This window comes from Dromiciops gliroides, chromosome 3 (genome assembly GCF_019393635.1).
Source record: "Dromiciops gliroides isolate mDroGli1 chromosome 3, mDroGli1.pri, whole genome shotgun sequence".
NCBI classification, from domain to species: Eukaryota; Metazoa; Chordata; class Mammalia; order Microbiotheria; family Microbiotheriidae; genus Dromiciops; species Dromiciops gliroides.
In genome coordinates this window covers 537,174,098-537,198,162 of record NC_057863.1, presented here as the reverse complement: position 1 = coordinate 537,198,162, position 24,065 = coordinate 537,174,098, and the positions used below count along the sequence as shown (strand labels likewise).

Sequence of the window (24,065 nt, the reverse complement as noted above, 5' to 3'; positions counted from 1 at the left end):
TTACCACACTGAATGGTCCCTGTAGAATCATCAACCATGGGCCTCCAGACAAGGAGAGCGCCTATTCCCAAGCCCCACCCCTCTCCAGCTTACCTGTATGTGAGCGAAGGTGGCGCTTGAGAGCCGTGTGGCTGGGGAAAGTGCGGTTGCACTCACTGCAGATGTAGCTGCGTACACCTGCGTGGACCTCCATGTGCTGCTGGAGGGCACTCTGAGTCTGGAAGCGCTTCCCACACAATAGACAGAAGACAGCCATGTCAGTGCCTGCACAAGAGAGGGAAAGCAGGAGGTTAGCGGTCCCACCTGGGGATGGCCCCCAAACCCTGCCAACGACGGGGTACGCAGATATCAATGTTCTCCCTCATTTTATGGAGGCAGAAAGGAAGGCATGGGGCAGCTAGGTGGTGCAGTGGCTAGAGCACTGGACCTGGAGTCAGGGAGACCTGAGTTCAAATCTGACCTCAGACACTTACTAGCTATATGACATTGAGGAAGTCACTTCACCCCATTTGCCTCAGTTTCCTTATTCATCAAATGAGCTGGAGAAGGACATGGCAAACCACTCCAGTATCTTTGCCAAAGAAAAACCAAAATGGGGTCATGTAGAGTTAGACACAATTGAAAAAACTGCACAACAATAATCTCCCTTCCCTCCCCAGAAGAATATAAAGTCCTTGAAGTCAGGTACTGTTTTTGCCTTTTGTAACCCTGGTACTTACTATCTTAAAAAACAAACAAACAAACAAAAAACCCTATGCTCTTTCAATACTAATTCCTTCTCCAGGTCCGTGATGCTTTTTTGTGAGGTATGCTCATCAGGGATACCTAGGGGCGGTGGCTATGGCTTGGAGCAAAGGTAGAATGATGGCTTATTAAAGCCATGGTTTCTAAGACTCTCTCTAGGAACATCTGGCATTTGGCTGACTTCTTGTGGCTACAGCCGCTAATCTGTTTAGGCTGGTGTCTGAGAGGGCTCAGGCCCTCTTCCTGAATCATAACTGATAAATCAGTGCACCTACAATCATAGGCTGGATTCTTTCCTATGTGCATTTGCTTCCATTTGTCCACCTGCACCATCTCTCCTATAAAGGCTCTGGGCAGCTCTATGCTTTCCAACTATCCACTAATCAAAAAATGAACTGAGGCCCAGTGTAGTCTATTCAAGCCAAATTACAGAGAACATCTGAAAAGAGAGTGGCCTCCCACTGGTTCCTTGGCTGCTGGACTTACTGAACCACAGGATGAAAAATATCAGATTTAGAGCCCCCCCATCTTTCATATTTCTCTGTTTCCCAAGTTCCAGGCCTAGCATCTTTTTACACCATTACCACCACCATCAAATGGGAGATATCTCCCTTCTCTTAATTTCTGTCTTATTCTGGACTGATTGAGCTCGAAAAGGAACAGTAAGGAAGGAGAGAGCATCAAACAAAGATACAGGAATGGTGACTGTCTGAGGCTCTGCTAAGTTGCTGGCTCTAGTTTCTAGCACGGTACTTTTACAGGCATTCTTGAATCCTAGGGACAACAAGAGCTTCACAATTTCTGGAGGTGCATCAGGAAAAAGAAGAGGGACACAAGTCCAGAAGTACTCAAATTTAGAACCAAAACCTGTGGTGCTGAAAGAGAAGCAAAGAGGAAAATGCTGCTGGGAACCAGAACCACTGTCTCCATCTAGGCCATTCCATATGACTAGAACATACTCCTGCCTTGCTTCTGCCTCATCTCGTACTTCTCTTTAAGAACCATGAAGCCTTTCCAGATCCCCATTCACTTTGCTGTTATTTTCCTTCCCAAACGATATTGTATTTAACTACTGGATGTGTATTTGCGGTGTATAAAGATGTGTGTGTATACATACATACATATATCAAATATATATTTCTTTTTATTTATGATCTGTATCGATATGGGCATTTGCTGTCTCCCTCATTAAAATATAAGCTCACTGAGAGTAGGAATATTTCATTCTTTGTACTTGTATTTTTCCAGCACCTAACAGACATTAGTAAATATTAATATTAAGGATTAAGGATTCAGATTGATTGAATCTGAATTCTATTTCCTTCTGATTCCCACAACAGAGGTATTCATCCATTCATGTGGAAACATTAACTAATCGCTTACTATGTGCAGAGCAAAATGTTAAGTGCTTGGAGTAGACAAGACATTGCCTTTGCTATCACAGAATTCAACATCTACTAGGGGGATAAGATATAAATATAGATAGATATTATACATAGTATAAAATGATAAATATAACACTAAATTGTAAAACAGAGACAGCTAGTGGCACAGAGGAATAGAGCACTGGGCCAGAAGTTAGAAAGCCCTGAGTTCGAATTCGGCCTCAGACACTTAACTATCTGTGTGACCCTGAGGAAGTCATTTAACCTCTGCTTGCCTCAGTTTCCTCATCTGTAACACAGGGATAATAATAGCGTCTGTCTCCCAGGCTATTTTGAAGATCAAATGAGATGATAATTATAAAGTACTTTGAAAATGCCTGATGCATAGTAACCATAGAGAACTTACAATGATGATGGTGGTAGTGATGACGATGACAGTGATGCTACTATATGAAATCTGAGATGGGGAATGGCAATTAACCCACTGATCACAGAAGGCTTCATGGAGAAGGCAGCATTTGGGTTGGGCTTTAAAAGACATGAGGCAGGAGGCAGCTAGGTGACTCAGTGGATAAAGCACCAGCCCTGGATTCAGGAGGACCTGAGTTCAAATCCAGCCTCAGACACTTGACACTTACTAGTTGTGTGACTCTGGGCAAGTCACTTAAACCCAACTGCCTCACCCCCAAAAAATAAAATAAAATAAAATAAAATAAAATAAAATAAAAGACATGAGACAGTGAGGTGGGTCAAGAAGGGGAGGAAGAACAAACAATCCAGGCACAGAGAACACTGTGAGCGAATGCCTGGAAATAAGAGCCTCTAATTACTAATATGTGGAGCAGAGAGGTATCCATTTTGGCTGGAGTACTGAGTTCATGGAGGAGAATACTGATGGATCTATGATCTGATCGATGTGGATATTTCTGCCAATACAGGCCAAGACAGGCTTGCACATTCAGTGAGACCTGTCCACATCCACCACCATGAAGCAAGAGGAAGTTGGTATAGCAGAGTAGAATCAGACTGTAGAGGGCCTTAAATGTTTGGCAAGGAACTCCAGACTCTACTCTACAGACAAAAAAGGATGTTTGATCAGAAATGGATGGACTTGATGCTGAAAAAAGATCACTCTGGCAGTGTCAGGAAGGATATATTTGAGGTGGCACAAAGGAAAGACCAGGATACTTGTTATTAGACACCTACAGGGGTCTAGATGGATGGTATACAGGGACTATACTGGGGCAGTGGCCGTGGGAACAGAGAAGAAGGGAGAAAGGAAAGAGGAGCTGTTGAGGTGCAATTGATAGGATGTGACACCTAATTGGATAAGAGGGGTAAAGAACAGCAGAGTCAAAGAACGCAAAAATTTGGGGAGATTGGGCGAATGGTCACTATTTTACAGAACTCATGAAATCAGCATAAGGAATAGGTCTTGAGGAAAAGAGGGTAACTCAGTTTGGGATGTTCTGAGACAGTAGTCTGACATCAAGGTGAACATGGCCTTCAGGAGACAGAGATGTGGAGCCCAGGAGAAGTCAGGGTTGGGGATCTGGATCAGTTGTCTAGATATAACAGCTGATGCTGAGGGGAGAACAAGATTACCAAAGGCAAACATGGAGAGAGGGAGAAGCGAGCTAAGGATGGAGGCTCAGGGAACACTCATATTTAGGGGTCAGAAGAAGGGGAAGAACCAACATAGTATGGTATGACTGAACCCAGAGGCAAGCAGCACATCTAGTAGGAAAGGGTGGTCAAGGAGGTGAAGAGCTACAAAGAGAACACCAAGAAAAAGAACTAAAGAAAGAGGCCACTAGGTTGAGTGATTAGGCTGTCACTGGGGACCTCAAAGAGAAGAGGTTCAACAGAATGGGGAAAGCCTGCCTGCAATCAGTAGAGGGGACAATAAGTAAGGGAAGCAGCAAAGAAGCCAGATCCAATCCCACTGGCACTCATCATCAGCAAGACTCATTATCCCCTTCTCATGCTCTGGATGCCACACATCATGTGACAGATTTTCTTCTCTTCTCCAGCAACTAATGGACTTTAGTTTAGTCTGGTCTTTGAGTTTATAGAGACACTTCCAGGGCAGTTAGGTGGTGCAGTAGGTAGAGTGTCAGGACTGGAGTCTAGAAGACTCATCTTCCTGAGTTCAAATCTGGCCTCAGATGCTTCCTAGCTGGGTGACCTGGGCAAATCATTTGACCCTGTTTGTCTCAGTTTCCTCATTTATAAAATGAGCTAGAGAAGAAAATGGCAAAACTGTTAAAGTATCTTTGCTCAAGAAAACTCCAAATGGGGTCATGAGGAGTCAGACAAGACTGAAAATAAATGACCACCAACAACCAAAGTGATTCCCAACTGGAGGTTTTCAAGCCCTCTGACTCCAGCAACATGTCTGGGTCATTGGTTTTATTTCATCCAGAGTGAAGATAAAGGTACCCCTCTCCCCTCAAAATGCCTGTTGAAGATAAAGACCATTTCACTTATGTCTTTGCATACCTAGAACAGTGCCCAGGCACACAGTAGGCACTTAATAAGTGCTTACTGATTGGTTGGTCTCCTGAGAAAGATGCAAGCTAAGGTGCCAATTCCCTGGATTTCCACTCCATCCACCACCCCCACCATGAACAAGTTTCAGTAACAAAACGTCAACAATTCCTTCCAAAGAAACGGGAGTAGTATGGGAGAAGGGAAGGAAATAAGCATGTACCAAGCACCATTCTAAGCACTTCAGAATTACTATTTCATCTGACCCTCACAACAACCCTGTGAGATGGGTGTGATTACTGTCTCCATTCTACAGTTGAAGAAATTGAGACAGTTTAAGTGTTAGAGATTAAGTGACTCATATAGGGTTGCAGAACCATCAGAGGTCGGATTTGAACACAGGTCTTCCTGCCTCCAGCCCCAGTGCTCTGTCCACTGAGCCACCAGGGGCCTCAAGCTGCCTAGTTGTATAGAGTTAAGTCTATAGGTAAGGTATTACCACTATTTCCCTAAAAAAGACCTCTAAATCAAAATCAGAAGCTCAGAAAACTAATTGTTTAAATTGGGGTAATAAAGGTAGAGGAGCATCTTTAAAGATCCCATATGCCAAAGAAGTCCATGTGCCTACAGCCTTGAAATACAATGCATTCCAAGATGTGTTTTCTGAACAGATCAATGATTCCGGATTGTGCTGGCTATGTCACAATAAAGGAATACTATAGCTAGAAGGGACCCAGTGATCATCTAGTCAAATTCTCTTATATTGCAGAGGAGGAAACTGAGGCTCAAAGTCTCAGTTACAACTCTTCACCAGGAATCCACTGTAGCAAGCCAGGCCCAATGTATAAGGCAACAAGTAGCCTCTGTCATCTACAAAACTCTGTTCCCTTGGCCCAAGGCTTTCAACTCACCCCTTCTGGGGCCCCCCCTCTAGTAGGGGATGAACAGCTTGTCTGAAAAGCCCATTTTTTCTGACTCCACTTACCCCCATCCCAATGAACCCTAAGCCAAAGCTCAGCTTTGTAGATAGGTTACAAAATCTACAAATGCTCATTGGTTGCAGGAAAAAAAAAACCCACAACACCCCAAAACATGCACTGTCCCTCTTCATGTTCTATAACACTCTTCACTCCGATTCCCTCTCTGCCCATTTTGATCACATCTTTTGCTTCCTGTTCTCTGTCTTACTTGGTTCAGAGGGAGGGTACTATAATGGGAACAGTGCTGGATTTGAGTTGGAAGACTGGAATTTAAATTCCAGCTCTACTAATTACTATCCGTATGACTTTGGGCAAGTCACTGAACCTCACTGGGCTTTATGGTTTCCATTTGTAAATGGAGGGGGAGGGAGTGAAAAAGGCTGAGCTGTAAGGTGTGTTGTGTGTTTATTTTTTTTGTTTTTATTTACAGGTTGTAAATTTTTTATTTTATTTTTAACTTATGGAATAAAAAAAGCATTTCCATAACATGGCATTTTCCATAAAAAGATGATTGCACATGAAACTGAAAATCTATTATGTACAACTTGCTATTCCTTTTGACTATATAATAAAGTTATTATGTAAATATCTTTATTTTTCCTTTTTTCTCTTCCTTCCTCTCACCCTCACCCTAGAGATGGCTATCATTAGACAAAAATATATGTGCATATACATACACATAAGTAAAACCATTCTACACAAACTTCCATTTATTAGTTCTTTCTCTGGATGCAGATAGCATCTTCCTTCATGGGTCCTTAGTATTTAATTTGGGTAATAGTCAGAATGACTTAGTCACTCAAAGTTGTTGTTAAAACAATATCCCTGTTACTATATACAACATTCTCTTGGTTCTGCTCATTTAACTCTTCATTATTTCGTACAAGTCTTTCCATGCTTTTCTTTCTTTTTTTTTTTCAGGGCAATGGGGTTAAGTGACTTGCCCAGGGTCACACAGCTAGTAAGTGTCAAGTGTCTGAGGCTGGATTTGAACTCAGGTCCTCCTGAATCCAGGACTGGTGCTTTTATCCACTGTGCCACCTAGCCGCCCCCCCATGCTCTTCTAAGATCATCGAGCTCATAATTTCTTACAGCATTGTAGTATTCCATCACAATCATATACAACTTCCATCCTTTTACACACACACACACACACACACACACACACACGTCTTTTAACCTGGCTCTAAGACTCTCCCATACCCAATGGATAGTTTCACAGGCTTGATAAAGCAGTCAGGGAAGAGGGAAAGAGACAATTGTCTGCATTCACTCTTCCCACCCTCCTGCCCATGAGACAACAAAAAATAATAAAATCATTTTAAAATACTGACGCAAGGGATGGGGCGGGGGGGGGGGTGGAGTGGAGAAAAGCTACCAGAGGATATAAGTTAAAAATCAAGAGAATAGACTTGAGTTATTAAACAATTTGTTGTAGTTTCTGCCTAGCTGATTGTTCCGCATCTGTGATGAGTCAGGGCATATCGTATTACTCTGGGAGATTAAGCAAATAAATGCTAGCTTTTTGGAAACACATTAAAATGTGGGACTATGGAAATAAAATTATCTAGAAAATTGTATTAGCAATTCATTAGTTTCAGTAGATGTGCGGAGTAGCTAGCAGAACTCTGGATGGCCTTGGGAAAACATACCATGCATGTTTGTCCCTTCTTCCCTCCTCGCCCCCAATCTTTGGACTCATCTTTTGTATCAACACAGGGAAATGAAAGAGATTAGGCCCATTTTAAAGGTGGAAAAACTGAGATTCAAGGGCCTGGACCAAGACCACCAGGGGGAGCCGTCATCACAGCCAGGATTGGATCTCTGGCTGCTCTCAACTTTCCACCCATGAAAGGCCTGGTCCCTCTAGAGAATTGCCCCTAGATCAGGGATTCTTAAACTTTCCACTAATGACCCCCTTTCACCCAAGAACTTTTTATAGGACCCCGGGTATATACTTATATAAAATAGGTATACAAAACCTTTTACAGTTGCCAAAATCCCAATCCCGACCTTCTATGGGGTCATGACCCCACAGGTTAAGAAGCTTTGTCTTGGAGCTGTGTGAGCCTGGGCAAATCATCTCACCTCTACAGGCCCTTGTCTTCTCCTGTAAAACAAGGTTACTGAACCAAATGATCCCCAAAGCTCTTTTTCTCTTCCTGTTCCAGAGTCCCACGATATCTAACATTTACATAGAGCCTCCTATGTCCCAAGCACCGTGCTAAGCTCCTTGTAAATATGACCTCATTTGATCTTCACAACAACCCTGGGAGGCCGGTGCTGTTATTATTGTGCCCATTTCAGATATGAAGAAACTGAGGGAAAAGAAGTTAAATGACTTGCCCAGGGTCACACAGCTGGTATCTGAGGCCACATGTGAACTCAGGTCTTCTTGACTCTAAGCTCTGTGCTCTATCTACTAGCTTCCTGTGATTCATAAAAATGGCTGGCATTCATGTAGTATTTGGTTTGCAAAGAATTTTATATGTGGGTTTAAGCTTTAAGCCCCATAGTTTAAACTCAAAACTGTACTGAGACTTTTGGGACACCGTGTATGTTTGTTTCGCCCCATTCCATCAAGCTACCAAAAGCATTTATTATGTATTTGCTATGTGTTGGGCACTGGGTTGGTTTCAACAGCCCCTGACCTCAAGAAGGGTGCATTCTTTCAAGGGAAGATGACATGTTCACGTGCAAAATGCACACAGAAAAAATACAAGGTCACTTCAGGGGGGGAGGCTGGGAGATCAGAAAAGAAAACTGGACTTTGAAAGAGGCAGAGATGAAGAAGGAGGGTATACTGGGCCTGGGGAATGCATGGCAATAGGAGATAGGCAGAGGGCTGCAGGCAGCTAGGTGGCACAGTGGACACACAGATGGCTGGGCCAGGAGTCAGGAAGACCTGAGTTCAAATACAACCTCAGACACTAGCTGTGTGACCCTGGGCAAGTCATTTCACTTCTGTCTGCCTCAGTTTGTTCATGTCCAAGATGGGTGATAGAAATAGCAGCACCTACACCCTGGAGTTGTTGTGAGGATCAAATGAGGTCATATTTGTAAAGCCACCCTGCAAACATTAAACAACTATATGAATATTTATTACTATTATTATTAGATTGATTGGACCACTGAAGTAGTAAAGGGAATTAATTTGTAACAAGGCTGGAAATATAGACTGAAGCCAGTTTGTAAATGGCTTTTTTTCTTTCTTTCTTTCTTTTTTTTTTTTTGGTGGGGCAATGAGGGTTAAGTGACTTGCCCAGGGTCACACAACTAGTAAGTGTCAAGTGTCTGAGGCCTCATTTGAACTCAGGTCCTCCTGAATCCAGGGCCAGTGCTTTATCCACTGCACTACCTAGCTGCCCCTGTAAAAAGCTTTTACATGTCAAACAGAAGAATCTGGTCCTAGGGGTAATAGAGAGCCACTGAATTTCAGTGAATAGGAAAATGATGGATTTTGGGAATGTGATTTTGATGAGCAACTTCAGGCAGTAAGATTAATTTAGGCATCCATTGCAATAGTCCAGAATAGGGTATAAGAGGGTCTAAACTAGGGTTACAGCTGTGTGAGTGGAGAGAAGGAGACAGGTGAAAGATGTTGAGGAGATATGAACAACAACATCTTCATTCTCACAAGAAGTAAATACTAAAGATATTATCATCCCCATTAAACAGAAGAGGAAAACTGAGGTTTAAAGAGGTTAATTTAATTTGCCCCTGCTCACAGAGTGGCCTCTCAAGGGGACCATGCCTTGGTGGGAGCTTTGAGTGTGCCAGAGACTGTGGGAGGGGGAAGCAGGAAAGAGTGAGTGTGTCTGAGGAGAGGGCATGAGGCAGGATTTCTGAGAAATGGGGGCAGGGCCCATGCTGGCCAATGAAAATGTTTACAGGCCCCAAGATATCCTGAGCCTCCTGCCTGCATAGCAGCTTCAAGGATTTAAAAGGCTGTCAGATTTGATGTGTTTGACCCCAGAAAATAGAATGAGAAGTAATTAGTCCAAGTTTCAGAAATACAGATTCAAGGTTGAGAGGACATAAAACTTGCTAATAATGAGAGGCATATAAAAATGGAAATGAGCAACTCTTCCTTAGAAGGTAATGAGTTCCCCATCATCAGAGGTCCTTAAAGAGAGGGAGGATGACTACTTGCCAGAACGTATCTCTGTGCTTTGTACAGGCCTCAATTTACTTTCTATAGAAAGCCTTCAATCACCCCCTCCCCTATACTACTCCCTCACCCACCAAATTACCCCATATAACTTGCAATACACTTACACATTGCTATTGTCTCCTCTGAGAAGTGCTTTGAAAGGCAAGGTCTATTTACTTTTTATCTTTTAACTCCCAACACTTAGCCAGTGCCTGGAATGCAGAAGGTATTTAATAAATACTTGCTGATTGATTGGAAGGACACTAATGGGTAGAGGGAGGGTTAGATCTGGAGTCAGGAAGACCTCAGTGGAATCCCATCACACCGACTAGCTGTGGGACCACGGGTGAATCATTTAACCTCTCTAGAACTCAGTTTTCTCATCTATAAAATGGACATCATAAGATCTGCAACACTTATCTCAGAGGACTGCTGTGAGATTCAATGAACTAATGCATGGAAAACCTACCTTTCAACTCTGAGATACTATAAGTATAAATAATAAAATAATAATAAAGGTGATGATAACAATAACATCCATTTGTAGAATTCTTGAGTGTTTTCCTCTAAGACAAGCCTGTATGGGACAAGAGGGGGGACCTTCTCTCAAGGTAGCCAGGGCCTAGACTGAGCCAAGATGTTAGCTCCACCAGCTTGGGCTGCCAGGCGTGTAGGATTCATTTATACAGACACATTCCTATTTAAAACAAGTTTAATTTTAGCAGGAATGAGAGGGAGGGGCAGCCAGGGTGTGTTTTGAGGGGAGAAGGGGGTGACACACAAATGGGGGTGTTTACTTCACCCAGGTGACGACTGGATCCAAAATTATGAGATACAAAAACTCTCATGTTTACACCTGTGCCATTTCCATACCAATTAGCTTTTTAATAGAAAAGAAGGGAGCAGGATCAGAGGGGTACACAGCTGGAGAAGATGCTCAGGTGCTACACCTTCTCGGAGCAAGGCTCTTATTATCTCCTGGTATAAGCATTTCCTTAATCAAAAGAGCAGAGGGATCTAAATATACTTGAGCTTTTTTTGGTAAGTGGGTTGTGATTGCTTTCTGTGTATGTGTGTTGCTGCATGGAATGCTGTTTTCTACATCCCACTCCCTCTGTCTTAGGTCAAGAAGAGTGACCCCCCTCCAGTCAGTCCTGCCCATCCCAATGGTCCAAGCCCTGAAGATGAGTGGGGAGGCTTGAGGACGGCAGAGGGGATTCCCTTCCACCTGATGGGCCTCCTCAGAGGCATCCTTCCATCTATCTTCTCTGCCTCTGAGGCCTGCTCCCTCCCAAGGTGCCTTGATCGGCTGTAACCACCTCACTATTATCACCTAATCAGCCAAACTTTCTCTTTTCTTCTTTTTCTTTCCTGTCATTTCCCCTAGTTGTTCTAGGATGCAGTATAGCTGCATCATCTGGTTGGGGGGAGGGAAAAAGAGAAATAGAAAGGGAGGGAGAGGGATACAAAAGAGAGGGGGGAGAGAGAAAGAGGGAGAAAGGGAAAAGAGGAAGAGGAGGAGGAGAAGGAGGAGAAGGAGGAGGAGAGTCATGGGAGGGGAAGGGAGGAGAGGAGAGAAAGAGAAAGGGAAGGGAAGGAAGGGAGAGGAGAGGAGAGGCTGTATAGGGCTGACACAGCAAGGGAACTAGAAGGCTCTGTCTGAATCTTAAGAGGAATGGGGGGGGGGGAGAGCAGGCAAAAGAAAAAAAGAAAAAGCCTGAAACATTTCTCCCTTCGCTCTCCCTTCTCCCCAACACTTTTCATTCTATCTGCATTCCATATGCATCAGAGGTATAAGAGAGACTTGGGGCAGGGCATGAATGGCACTCCAACCCAATGTTAGGAAACACCACCAAGTTAGCCCTGGCCTAGCCAGGTCAGTGCCTACTCACATCTCAAAATAACTGATGTCAGCAAAAGGGACATCATTCCTACAATTTTAATTTTACCTTTGGTCTCTCTCAGAGCATAAGCAATGAAGGTTAGGAAAATATTTTTGGTAGAGCAATTAAGATCAAAATGATTGGCAGAATTCCTACTTTAACCTTATAGCCTGGCTTGTGAGCAAACTTAAGAAATCAGCACCAAGCTCCCTTGTCAATTCTGGTCCGATCAATTCCAGTCTCTTTTGGTCCTCCTCCTCCTCTTCTTTTTTTCCTGATAAGCTTGAAAGTCTTCCCAGAACACTACAGCTATATCATCTTCATTTCAATGAAGAAGAGAAGAGTTGCTTTTATTGTTTTTGTTATAATTTTTTTCACAACAGAAGAGGGAAAGGAGATAGTCGATTAAAATTTATCTTAAAACTAAGGCGGGATAGCAATTATATTAAAAAAAAACTTTCAAGGTCTTGGGGTTTGTGGCAGCAGCCTCTCAGCAGCTGAACAAAGTAGAGCAGATCTGGCTTCTGGAAAACCATGCATTTGTTTAGCAGGGAACAGCAGACACAAGTGCATTTCATTACTCGGCACCTCCAGCTACAGTAAACAAATTTGTCAGCTCACTAGCTCATTAAGGTGTGCCTTGGACATGGGGGATTTATTGAGGCTCACACAATAAAAGTAACATGAATGGATTTACTAATTTTGTCAATCACTCCAACAAATAGGTAGAAGAGGGAAGGAAAAGAGAGAGGAAACTGAAAGGAGAGAGAGTGAGGACAGGAAGAGACAGAACCAGAAGGTGAAAGGAGGAAGAGAGTGAGCACACACACAGAAAGAGAGACAGAGACAGACAGAGGAAAGGAGATAAAGACAGAGGGAGGGAGGCAGAGAGAGAAGGAGGGAGAGAAAGTTTACTTTGGCTTCAAGGACCGAGAAACAACAAAATGAAGAGAGAAAGTGAAGCCTAATAAAAACTAGACCTGACTGGACCTGAAATATACCTACAAGTTTCGCACAATACCTATTTTCACGGAATCATGGCATGTTGGAGTTGGAGAAGACTTTGTAGACCGTTTAGGTCAATGTTCTTATTTTACATTTGAGGAAACTGAGGCCCAAAGAGATGAAGACTTGCCCAAGGGCTAGTAATGGATCTACAATTAGACCTTTGATCTCCAGGATCCCAGTAGGGTACTCTTTTTCCTTTACACATCCCTGGCTTGTAAACATATTCAGTCTCACTCACCTGACTGTCAAGCCTGTCACTTATGAATTCCTGGGCCTCAGTTTCCTCAACTATAAAACAAGGGGGGATGTGGGTGTGGACCACAAGGCTTTCTGAGGTCCTTTTGAACTCTAGACTTCTGGTTCTTTATTAAGACTTCACAGAGGATCTGGGAGTAGAGATACTCTGGGAAGGACATGTTCGTCCAGGTGAGATCTGAGTGCTCTCAGACAGCTGAGAATTTACCCAGCTATTCATCCTCATTATCCCATTGAGATAGAACTAATGAAGGAGAGGCTTTCAAATTTCATCAGCGGAGGAAGCCTTCTTCATCAAGTTACAAGGAGACCATCACTGTCCACTCATCAACTACATAAAGACACCTAAAGAAAAAAAAATCCTTTTCTCTTGGCTTTCCTGTCCTATCGCTGGGACAAAACTCTGCATCACAAGGGGGAGGGGGGAGGAGAAAGAGAAAGGGAGCAGGGGTGTCTATGTATATGGGGCTGGGGGGTGGGAGGCGAGGGTGTAAAGTAAATCCGGAGAGGTATGCAGCCCTCTGGTCTGTAACTTTCAAAATGACAGCAGGATTGGGGCAAAGGTCACTGGGTCCGAGGCCTTAAGCACCTCAGCCAGCTGTGTCTGTGAAGCCTGCAGCCGGCAGGATGCCTGCCTATATAAATCAGCAATAAGCAGCACCCGCTGGGGGTGAGGACAATGGCCTCTCCCGGGGGTGGGAGGCAGGACAATGCCGCCAGGCCAGTGCTCAGGCCTGGAACAAATGCGCCCTGGCACCACAGGGCCCCCATTTGTGAAACTAATTGGCCCTCGATTGAAAAATTGGACCAACTTCAACAGCCCTGAGTGGCAGTGAGTAGCTGCCTTCAGCAGCCTCCCTTGGCCCAACCCAGGGGGACTGATCCCCGGGGAAGATGAATCCAGAGGCACCACTGGGGCATCACTGAAGGGAGTCACATCCACACTGAGACCCGGGAGGGTGATAGATGTTTGGAGGAGGAGCCCCACAAAACCCTGGGAGTGTGTCTCGGGGTGGGGCTGGTGAGGGCCTGCATCCAGGACAAAGAAAAAGATTTTCCCATATGAAATAGGCCTGGAACTTTACTTCCACCAAAGGTTAGTAAATAAAATCTTAAAATAAGTTGGTATCATCATGGAGCATCTCACTTGTGCCCAAGTTACCCTCAATGTTTTCTTTAATAACTGAATGAGATCATATTTGTAAAGCATCATGCCTGGCACATAGTAGGCTCTTAATAGATGTTTGTTCCCTCCCACTCTCTTCCCTTTAGACTATACAGTAAGGAGAGGGTGACATCACAAACAGTCATATAAAACAGATTCAAACAATCCTTGAAGAAGCATACCATTTCCTTCCCGAATTCAGAAAACCTTGCAGATAAGAACAAGGGATTTACTAGCCTGTGTTTGTAATGTGTAACTAACTTGAAACTGTAGGTTCCTCCACCTGCACGGCACAAAGAATGAAATCAATTCAACCCATGTTGATTACTCCTTCCTGTTCTACTGTGGATTGTTACTGACCCAAAGCACAGATGGGCTTGTATCTGTCTGCAAGGCAGTATCATTATGTCAATGTTTGGGCTGAGATCATTCAGCTATAGTACTAATTTAACTCTGGAGTCCCTGAGTTCACTACCCCTAGAGATGTTGAGAGGGAAACCCAAGTGAAGTATGAAAAGAATAAGACATTAATTAGGTCTAGAAGTTACCTGAGCCTCTGATCCCCTGACCTTTAAATTATAGATTTTCAAAACTAGGAAAGGTGGGGCAGAGAGGTACTGAGAGGTGAGAATTGATCATCCTTATTTCTACAACACATTTATTAAGCCATTTCTTCTTTATAGGGTCTGAACTTGTGGAGAAAGAGGAAAAAACCATTTCTCTTTCATGAGGACAAAGTTTTTCTGATATGACATAGTCAAGGGAGATGCTTTCTGAGATCCTTTGGTCCTTATCCCCCTACCGGTCCCTTATCTGCCTGCTTAGGACCCCCTAGAATTGACCAGGCCCGTGGAATGAGGACTCCAGAAGTGGCCAGTTCAATAAGTTTGCTTAGATTGAATGACGGGCCACCAAAGAGGAAGAGACTCTTTTAGGGTCTTTTGGAAACCTGGTGGTGAAGAAAACCACAAGTAGTTCTAGAATACAGGGATTAGTCTTTTGGGCTCAGCCCTTCACTTCCAGAAATGGGGAGGCTCTAAATGGGTACAAAAACTGTTTCTTTATCTATAAAACAGAGGGATTCTCTAAGGGGTTCTAAAGGAGATGATCTCTAACATCCTTTCTCAGTTCTAGCATTTTATGATTTAAAGCTATTTCTCCAAGAATCAGGCATTCCCAAGGGGCCCACCACACAGAATGGGCCAATGAGCACACAATTAGTATTTTTTTTGTCAAAAAAAGTTCACTTGGTTTAAAACTTAGGGCTTTTATATACTTCAGGCTTGATGGGCTATTTAATTGAGACAAAAAGACAGAAAAAATGACAAAGAGACAGAGGAACAAGCAGTCAGAGAGATTCCACCAGAAAGAGGAGAAAAAGACAAGAGAAGTAATATGAGAGAGAGAGAGAGAGAGAGAGAGAGAGAGAGAGAGAGAGAGAGAGAGACTGATCAACAGACCATCCAACAGAAAAAGGCAGAGAGACTGACAGACAAAGACAGAGAGAGAAGAAACTAAGAGGGTGGGAGATGGAGAGGGAAGACTGAGAGATACAGAAATCCAAAATAAAATAAAATGGTGATTGTTTCAGAGCCACTTAAATATCTGACAATGCTGGGCACTGAAAAGAAAAATCACCCTCAGATAAATAAACAAAACAAAAAAGGAGAGAAGGATGTATTCATTTTGCTGACATTTTAATGGTCCCTCTCCTTTTTTCCCCCAGAAGATGATTACAAATTAAGCAGCATTTAAACGCTTTTTACTGTCAACAATTAAAAGGAGAGAATATGGGACTGACAGTGTAGTGGCCATTCATTCCCACGGTAACCAGGCTATGAGAGACACCAAGAGGCTTTCTGGTACTGTACTGCACACAATGGTCCCCAAAGAAAAAAAAGTGTGTATACCATTAATTTTGCAGGACATTCAAAGGCAAACTGAAATATAAAAAGCATCGACACAAAGACATATCTATGAATGAGGGCAGGACAGGTCAAGCCTGGACAGTTACAGTGTCAGCAGAGCCCCGACACACCTCCATCACTAGCTGCTTCACCCTTTTTTTTTCCCTTAAAATATTTATTTTGTGGAAGGGGAGAAGAGGGAGGGAGATATGAGGGGAGGGAAGGGCAGAAGTTGTTTTTCTAGAGCCAAAGGAATAAGCAATTAATAGAGACTGAGAGCACTGGGCCAGACGACCCTGGGATGGAGAGAGGGAGCCAGGTCAGCTCTGAGGAGAGTCACAAGCATCCTTCTCTGCCTCAAACTGTACCACCCTTCCCCTGTCAAGCTCCCTCACTGACTCTCTTTCACAATGCCGAAGGCATTCTCTGGGATTATGCAGTCTCAGTCCTTCATTTACAGATGAAGACCTGGAGTTCCAAGTGGGATGGAAGGCTAGATTCAATTTTATTTTGATGAGGACCCTGAAGGGTGATTTTCCAATCTGCTCCTCTCTAAACCTAGGCCGGACCAAGCCAGGTTGAGTTCTCTAGGCCCTAGATATATTAATTCTTGTTTAATAAATTCAACTGAGTTTTGAAGAACCTGTTTTACCCTCACTCAAGGTACTGCTAACACCTTTGAGGGCAGAGATGAAAATAAAAATCTCCCCCCCCCCCAAAGATCAAGGGACAGAAGAAAAAGGTTGAGGTAGGGGGCGGGTGGGGGGTGGAGGGAAGGACCACAACATGTAACTTCCAATTTCCTTTCTAATTCTTCAGAAAGGGAAAGAGAAAGCAATGGAAGCAAGCTGGCTAATAGACAGTGGGCGAGAGGCTGGATTTAAAAGCAGCCGGGTACATTTCTGTCCCGTAAAGTTTAATATGCAGGAGGGATGCCAGAGAAATAAAAGAGACACGTCCCCTTTAAAAGGAAATATAATTTACAGTGTGCAGCCAGGCGGCCCATAGTTTCAATCTCGTTTACTATAGAGAAAACTCTGCTAGCTGTTCTCTATCCCACAAATCCGATTTAATCAGACAAGCCAGCCAGCGTGGCTTGGAGTAAAAACGGATAATTAGTAAACAGAGAACTACTCCAGTGCTTCATTGGCATTCGAGTTGGGCTACTGTGTCGCATTTAAAATGCAGTCTGATGAAGTTTACAAAATCAAACCATTTGTTACTCCTATTGAAGAGGCTTCAGGCCACTTGCAATTAAATTGGAATTAGTGCTCAGAATGAGACACAGCAAATTCATACTAAAAAGGGATCTGACTTTGAGACGTTTGACTTCACTTCAACAGTTTTGTGTGTGTGTGTGTGTGTGTGTGTGTGTGTGTGTGTGTGTGTGCGCGCGCGCGCGCGTGTGTGCTTGGGGAGGGGGCAGTGTTACTGAAATATTTCTTGCTCACCCCAACTCTACAAGGGTCAAGTGAGTATGTCCCCTTTTTCTCCTACCCTTCTGGGGACTCTGGAGGGCACACCCTGCTTACTGACTTCCTAGAGACCCAGGCAGGCTGGTTTCATGGGAGGGAGGGAGCGAGGGAAGGGACAGCTGATGCCGGGGATCCAGGCCCTCACTCTCACAATGAGGAGATACTGTACTGGGAAGACTATATCTGTTCACAAAGGGCCATATGGTCCCCTTCTGTACTGAGGCTCTGGGACTACACGGAGGAGGGGCTTTTTGCCAGAAGGCACACTTCCTAGGGGCACTGGCCCCACCCACCCTCAGAGAGCAGAACAGGCAGGGAATTAGGCTCACAGGATCACAGAATGTGAGACTTGGAAGGGTCCCAAGAGATTATCTGGTCCAGCACCTTTATTTCACAGGAGAAGAAAATGGAGCCAAGAAAAAGGGAAATGACTAGTCCAAGTTCCCATGGCTAAAGGACACGAAAGTCTAAGGCCTCTCTTCTCCAGGCGTGTACTGCTGGGGAGTACCGCCACCCCCACCCCCACCCCCACACACCTCCCCCAGCCCTTATACAGAGCCTTTTACCCAAGTAAGAGGGTGCAGCAAGCTCTGCCCTCACACCACCTGTCCCCATTCCCCAACATTCCTTCCTTTGCTCCGAGATTTCATGGAGCATGTAGATCCTGATTGTCCTTCCCTCAAGCTCTACCCCATTTCTTTTAGGCTATACCCTGCCTTTGTCAGAGACGTTGGAGAATATGATGAATAGCTGGTACACTGGGGCTGGACCCTGCTCCTCTCTCCGATCCCCATTTGGGTCTGAAGAGGAGCCCATCTCTTCCACAGAGGGCTCCTCCATCTCATGGCTCTCCTCTGTGCCTGTTCCCAAGCCAGACAGAGAGGGAAGGGGGTGGGGAGAGAGAGGAGGGAGGACATTAAATTTATAGGCTTCTGAAGAGCAACAGAAGCCCCCAGGAAAGGAGCATTTTATGTGTTGTGAGGCGGCCTGTAATGGGTTTTAAGGCTGGGGGGAAAAAGTGGGGGTTAGGGATGGATGGGGAGGAACCTTTTGTTATTCAGGGGGAAAGGGGAGAAAAGCAGCAAGTGAGGATGTGTGAAGGATTTGCTGTGGTCCAGAGAAAGGACACATGGGACATCCCACAAACCACAAAACGAGCATTTCCTGTGCATCCATCTATGTTCCTCCCAAACAAACAGCCTTCCTTCACTGTCAAATTCTTTCTCTGGAAAATAGGACAGAGGCTCTGAACCTGACGGCTCAAGTCTTGGCGTTTAACCTGATATATACACCCGGTCCATATCTGGCTCAAACTGCTGCTCTAGCACCCTGCCCCACCAAACCCTTGCCTTCATTTTGCCCCATGATACTCGTGAAGGAAGAACTGGGGAGAAATCCCAACCCAGCCTCAAAGGGAAACATGGAGTTAAATGTCACCCAGTGGCTTGGGGCTCTTTTCTCCTTTTATTGTTTTATTTTCTAGGGATGTCCCTTATCAAATACATCTCTCAGACTGTTCCCTGACATGACAGGTCTCATGTAGGAATCCTAAGAGATAGAAAGGAAGAGGAGACAACAGGACTATACATACTCAGACCAACAGACTAGGAGTCAGGGGGTATGGCTTCTAGCTTTAGCTCTGCTATTATCAAGCTGTGTGACTCTGGGTAAATCACTGAACTTAACTGGGCCTCAGTTTCCTCTTCTGCATGGCATATAGTGAATCTGGGGCTGGACTTGGAGTCAGAAAGAGCTAGGTTGAAATCCCAGATTGATGCTCATAGCAGCATGCCCCTAGGCAAGTCATTTAACTTCTCTTCAACTCAATATCTTGGTATCTCTAGGGGAGGGGTGGGCTTTCTGCCCTCTATGAACAAAGCACAGTTATTTCGCCTTCACCAACAAGGACTCATTCATTTTCTCATGGACGGAATGGCTGTTGTGTGATGCAGAATTGTACATGAAGATTTGCATATATGTCTACCTGTATATAAACATCATTGTCTACTTTGGCATTCACAAGCTCTTGATCAAAAATATGGCTTCTGGTTAGTTAGGTATCCACCTTCGGAAGCTCCTATGGGCTGAGACTATGTCTATTCTAATTCTTTTTTGTTTGTTTGTTTGTTTGTTTTGCGGGGGGGGGGGGGAGTGTTGAGGCAATTGGGGTTAAGTGACTTGCCCAGGGTCACACAGCTAGTAAGTTTCAAGTGTCTGAGGTCAAATTTGAACTCAGGTCCTCCTGACTCCAGGGCCAGTGCTCTATCCACTGCGCCACCTAGCTGCCCCTCTAATTCCTTTTTGTTATTATTGTTGTTCAGTTGTGTCTGACTCTCCATCACCCCATTTGGGGTTTTCTTGGCAGAGATACCGGAGTGGTTTGCCATTTCCTTCTCCAGCTCATTTGACAGATGGGGAAACTGAGGCAAACAGGGTTAAGTAACTTGCCCAGGATCACACAACTACGTGTCTGAAGCCAGCTTTGAACTCAGGAAGATGAGTCTTCCTGACTCCAGGCCCAGCACTCTACCCACTGTGCCACCTAGGTGCCCTATTCTACTTCCTTAGAATCTCCAGAACAGAATTGGGCCTCTCTATCTGTTGATGAAGGAAAGTCACTAATATTGAAGGAGGATCCCAAATTCTAGGAGCTTTGGGTGGAAGGAATGCCATATGGTTGGTTATTCAGATTCTGGCTGACAGGCAAACTCATGCCTGGCACTGTGGACCTCCACTCTAATGATAACCACTGATACTTCACTTTTCTAGCCTCAATTTCTCCACCTATAAAGTAGAAGGGTGGTAATGCTTCACAGACTGTTAGGACTAGAAGGGGCCTTAAAGATTATCTAGGATCCAGGGATCCTAAACCTTTCTTGTATCAGAGACCCCTTTGGTAGTCTGGTGAGGCCTAGAGACCCTTGGAATGATATATTTAAATGCATAATAAAATACATGAGATTACAAATGAAACCAATTCTATTAAAATGCAATTACCTATTTTAAAAAAATACGAGTTCATGGATCTCAGGTTAGGAGCCCCTAATTTCTCTTTGGCACTTCCCTCTCAATCACCTTTTACATCCAATCAAATGACCAAGTCCTTTCAATTGCATTTCCACAATATCCCTCACATCAGAATGTGGGGTCTCTCCATTCCTGTCAGCACTAGTCCCTTGTACTCATTACCATTATCCAACAGTCTTCTAAGTGCCACTCCCTTCCTGCTTCCATCTATCCTTTAGGGAGATTCCAAGATAATCTTAGTCTTATAAACTATTCTAACAGGTCACACCTCTGCTCAAAAGTCCCCACTGATTCCTTACTATTCCCTAAGTAAAACTCTTCCTGGCATTCATGGCTCTCCACAATCTGGTACCACCTGATCATTCCAACTCTTTTTCATACTGCTTGCTCCATGTTCCTGACCCTACATCTTTGTTCACAGTCCCTTATATTCTTAGAGTGGCTGATAAATTCATACCCACTCCTTAAAACTCAATCCAAATGTTCCCTCTTTCATGAAGCCTTCCTTGATTCCCCCTAGCAAGAAATAGTTCTCTTTGGACTTTTCAATGCATTTATGTTATGTTGTATATTATTATAGTGATCAACATGTATATCCTATTTTCCAACTTGACCATGAGCACAGGGCTTTTACTAAACTATGGATCTCCTTCATTGCCTAATATAGTGTCCTACATTTACAGTAGGTGCTTAATAATTGTTGAGTGCTGAATTAATTTTCTAGATAAGGAATCCAAGGCATACAGAGGTAAACTGACTTTCCTGAAGGTTACAAGGATAATTATTTCCTAACTTCTGGGCCTATCTTCTTTCCACCATACCACAAAAGAGTAAAGTCCAGGAGCTCTGACTAGCCAGGAAAGGGAATAATAGCCATATCATATGTAGATGATGATTGAACCTAACAATAGCACGTGACATTCGTAAAGCACTTTGCAAACATTATCTCATTTGATCATTACAATTATCCTGTGATCCCCATTTTATAATTAAGGAAACAGGGGCTCAGAGCAATTAAGCAATTAAGCACTTGTCCACAAGTCCCAGAGCTTCTCAGTTCAGGAATTCAACCAAAGTCCTTCTTAAATTCCTTTCAGAGTGATCCTTCTGCCTCCCCATAGATCTGGATCTGCTTTCCCTAAATATTATTTGACCCATATCCTGGTATTTCCCATTCTTAGAGTTCTCTCATTCTTAGCCCCTCTTTAGATCAGGGCAGACTTAAAGCAAAGCATACCCCTTGCAACCATCCTACTTCAGGACCATATCAAAATTTAATCAATATAATGTAATAATTTGGGGGGGGCAATACTTTCTTAACTGGTCTTCCTGTCTCCACTTTGAACACAACCCTCAATCACCAGAGTCCTTTCTATACACCTTGCTTTGTGGGTAATGAATTTCCCATTATCGTAGGCCTTCAAAGAGCAGCTAGACATTAATGTAGCAAGTAAGTTCAGCCAATCAACAAACATTTATTAAGTGCCTACTATGTTCTATGCCCCATTGATGTAGTTTTTCTAATGATATTTCAATAATTCTATTATTCAATGTCAAAGTAGAAATCCATATGTAAAAATCTAACTTGCTCATGTTTTAGGAACACATGCATGCATTGATCTTTAAGCCTATATGTAGATTAAAAAAATTTTTTTATATGTATATATACATATATGTGTGTGTATGTATATCTTAAATAATAGCTATACTTCAATGAATCTGTTAGATCACTGATATGGTACTACCTCCAATGGTATAGGTCACAACTGACACACACCTTCTCACCTTTTCCAATTCTTGCTTAGGCCCTTCCATACATCTCCCATTTATAATCCACCTAGTGCACAAACAGGCTTTTTTCTTGGTCTTGTAACAATCAATCAATCAAATGAGATACTAGTTGTAAAACACCTGCACAATGCACATAGTAGGTGCTTAATAAATGTTTATTCTTTTCCTTTCCCCACATCTCTTCCATGGGTAAAAGTACAACTCCTTGCCTGTCCATCTGGTATCCTCTGCTCTCCCTATATGGCTATTTGACTTTATTTTCTGACCACGCATTGCTCAGGTGTGATCTCTTACTGTCTGCCACTGCAATACCTCCTTATGGCACAAAGGAGACGCTGGACCCTTAAGGGCTACGTCAGCAGAACATAAACAAACTTTGCCAGGCTATTCCTAGAGTCTTCTGACCAATTTGGCTGCAGGGTCACTAGCTTTCTTGGCCACAGCAACTCTTCAAGATCATTAATTAAGTTAGAAAAATGATATTATCTTGCATTGGTAGAGGGCCCAATCAGCAAATGTTCAGATTCTTCAAATATTACTTTAAGATTTAGGTTTCTTTCATGTAAAGAATAAATTGCAGCTTCTTACACCTAACATGGGTCCGTCCATTGGGTTATTCACAACATTCACCATTTGAAAATGGCATTCTGCTGACTGCATAAAGCTACAGAGGCTCCTCAGTTAAATTCATGAACAACTGAAAGAGTTTGGCCTAAAAAGCCAGTTAGGAAAGAAAAAAAAAGGTAGAGAAAGAAAGGCTATTGCCCAGATTATGATAAAGCCAAATGGACAATAAATCCATCAGAATGTATTGTATTACATATTGCATATGTAAACCACCATTCATTATGCCATATATTACACATGTAATGTGTTATATGTTGTGCATGCATAATGTTTATTGCATATGTATTATATGCCATTGCCTAATCTTCCTAGTGAATAGCTCCAATCATGTTCCCCACTACTCAGAAACTTTTAAATGTTTCTCTGTTACTGTTAATAGGGATATAAATCCCTATTACATATAAATAAACTCCAAACTCTTTAGAAGGAATTCAAGGCTTTTCATAATCTGCTTCCAACCCATTTCCCCAATCTTATTTGGCCTTATTTCCCTTCCTTTCTACATTCCTGTCAAACTAAACTACTCATTGTTTCCCTGAAGATATCCTGTTCTTTCCCACCTCTCTTGCACCTTTTCTCAGTTCCCTAGTCTATCAATTCTCACTCACTCCCTACATTTGACCTACTGAAATCTAACTCATCTTCCAACACTAAGCTCATATAGCACTTGCAGCCTTCTTTGATCCTCCCAGCAAAAAATTACCTTCACCCCACCTCACATTCCTATAGGATCTATGTCTCTTGTATACTTAGGTTATATTTCATATCATAGTTATTTATGTACATGTCAGGGCAGCTACATGACATAGTGTATAGAGTGTTGGGCCTGGGGTCAGGAAAATCATCTTCCTGTGTTCAAATCTGACCTCAGACACTTGTTAGCTGTGTGACCCTGGGCAAGTCACTTCACCCTGTTTACTTCAGTTTCCTCATCTGTAAGATGAGCTGGAGAAGGAAATGGCAAACCACTCCTGTTTCTTTGCTGAGAAAGCCCCAAATGAGATCACGGAGAGTCAGATATGACTGAAACCGACTGAACAACAAATGTACATGTCATCTCCCCTTACTAGACTGTAAGCACATGGACAGCAGGATCCCTTGTTTAACTCTGCTTTCTCCACAGCACCTAGCGGAGTACCAAAGAGATAGTAGGCGTTAAATAAACGTGATTCACA

At 43.3% G+C, this 24,065-nt stretch overlaps 1 protein-coding gene across 5 annotated transcripts in view; it reads right to left on the bottom strand.

Annotated features, from left to right (window-relative positions):
• ZBTB16 (zinc finger and BTB domain containing 16) overlaps positions 1-24,065 on the bottom strand; it is a 254,394-nt gene that overhangs the window by 24,795 nt on the left and 205,534 nt on the right. For all 5 annotated transcript variants that reach the window (XM_043998959.1, XM_043998963.1, XM_043998960.1 and 2 more), the window contains exon 5: positions 94-264. In XM_043998959.1, coding sequence (XP_043854894.1) covers positions 94-264 — 171 coding nt within the window. The remainder of the gene's footprint in view (positions 1-93; positions 265-24,065) is intronic.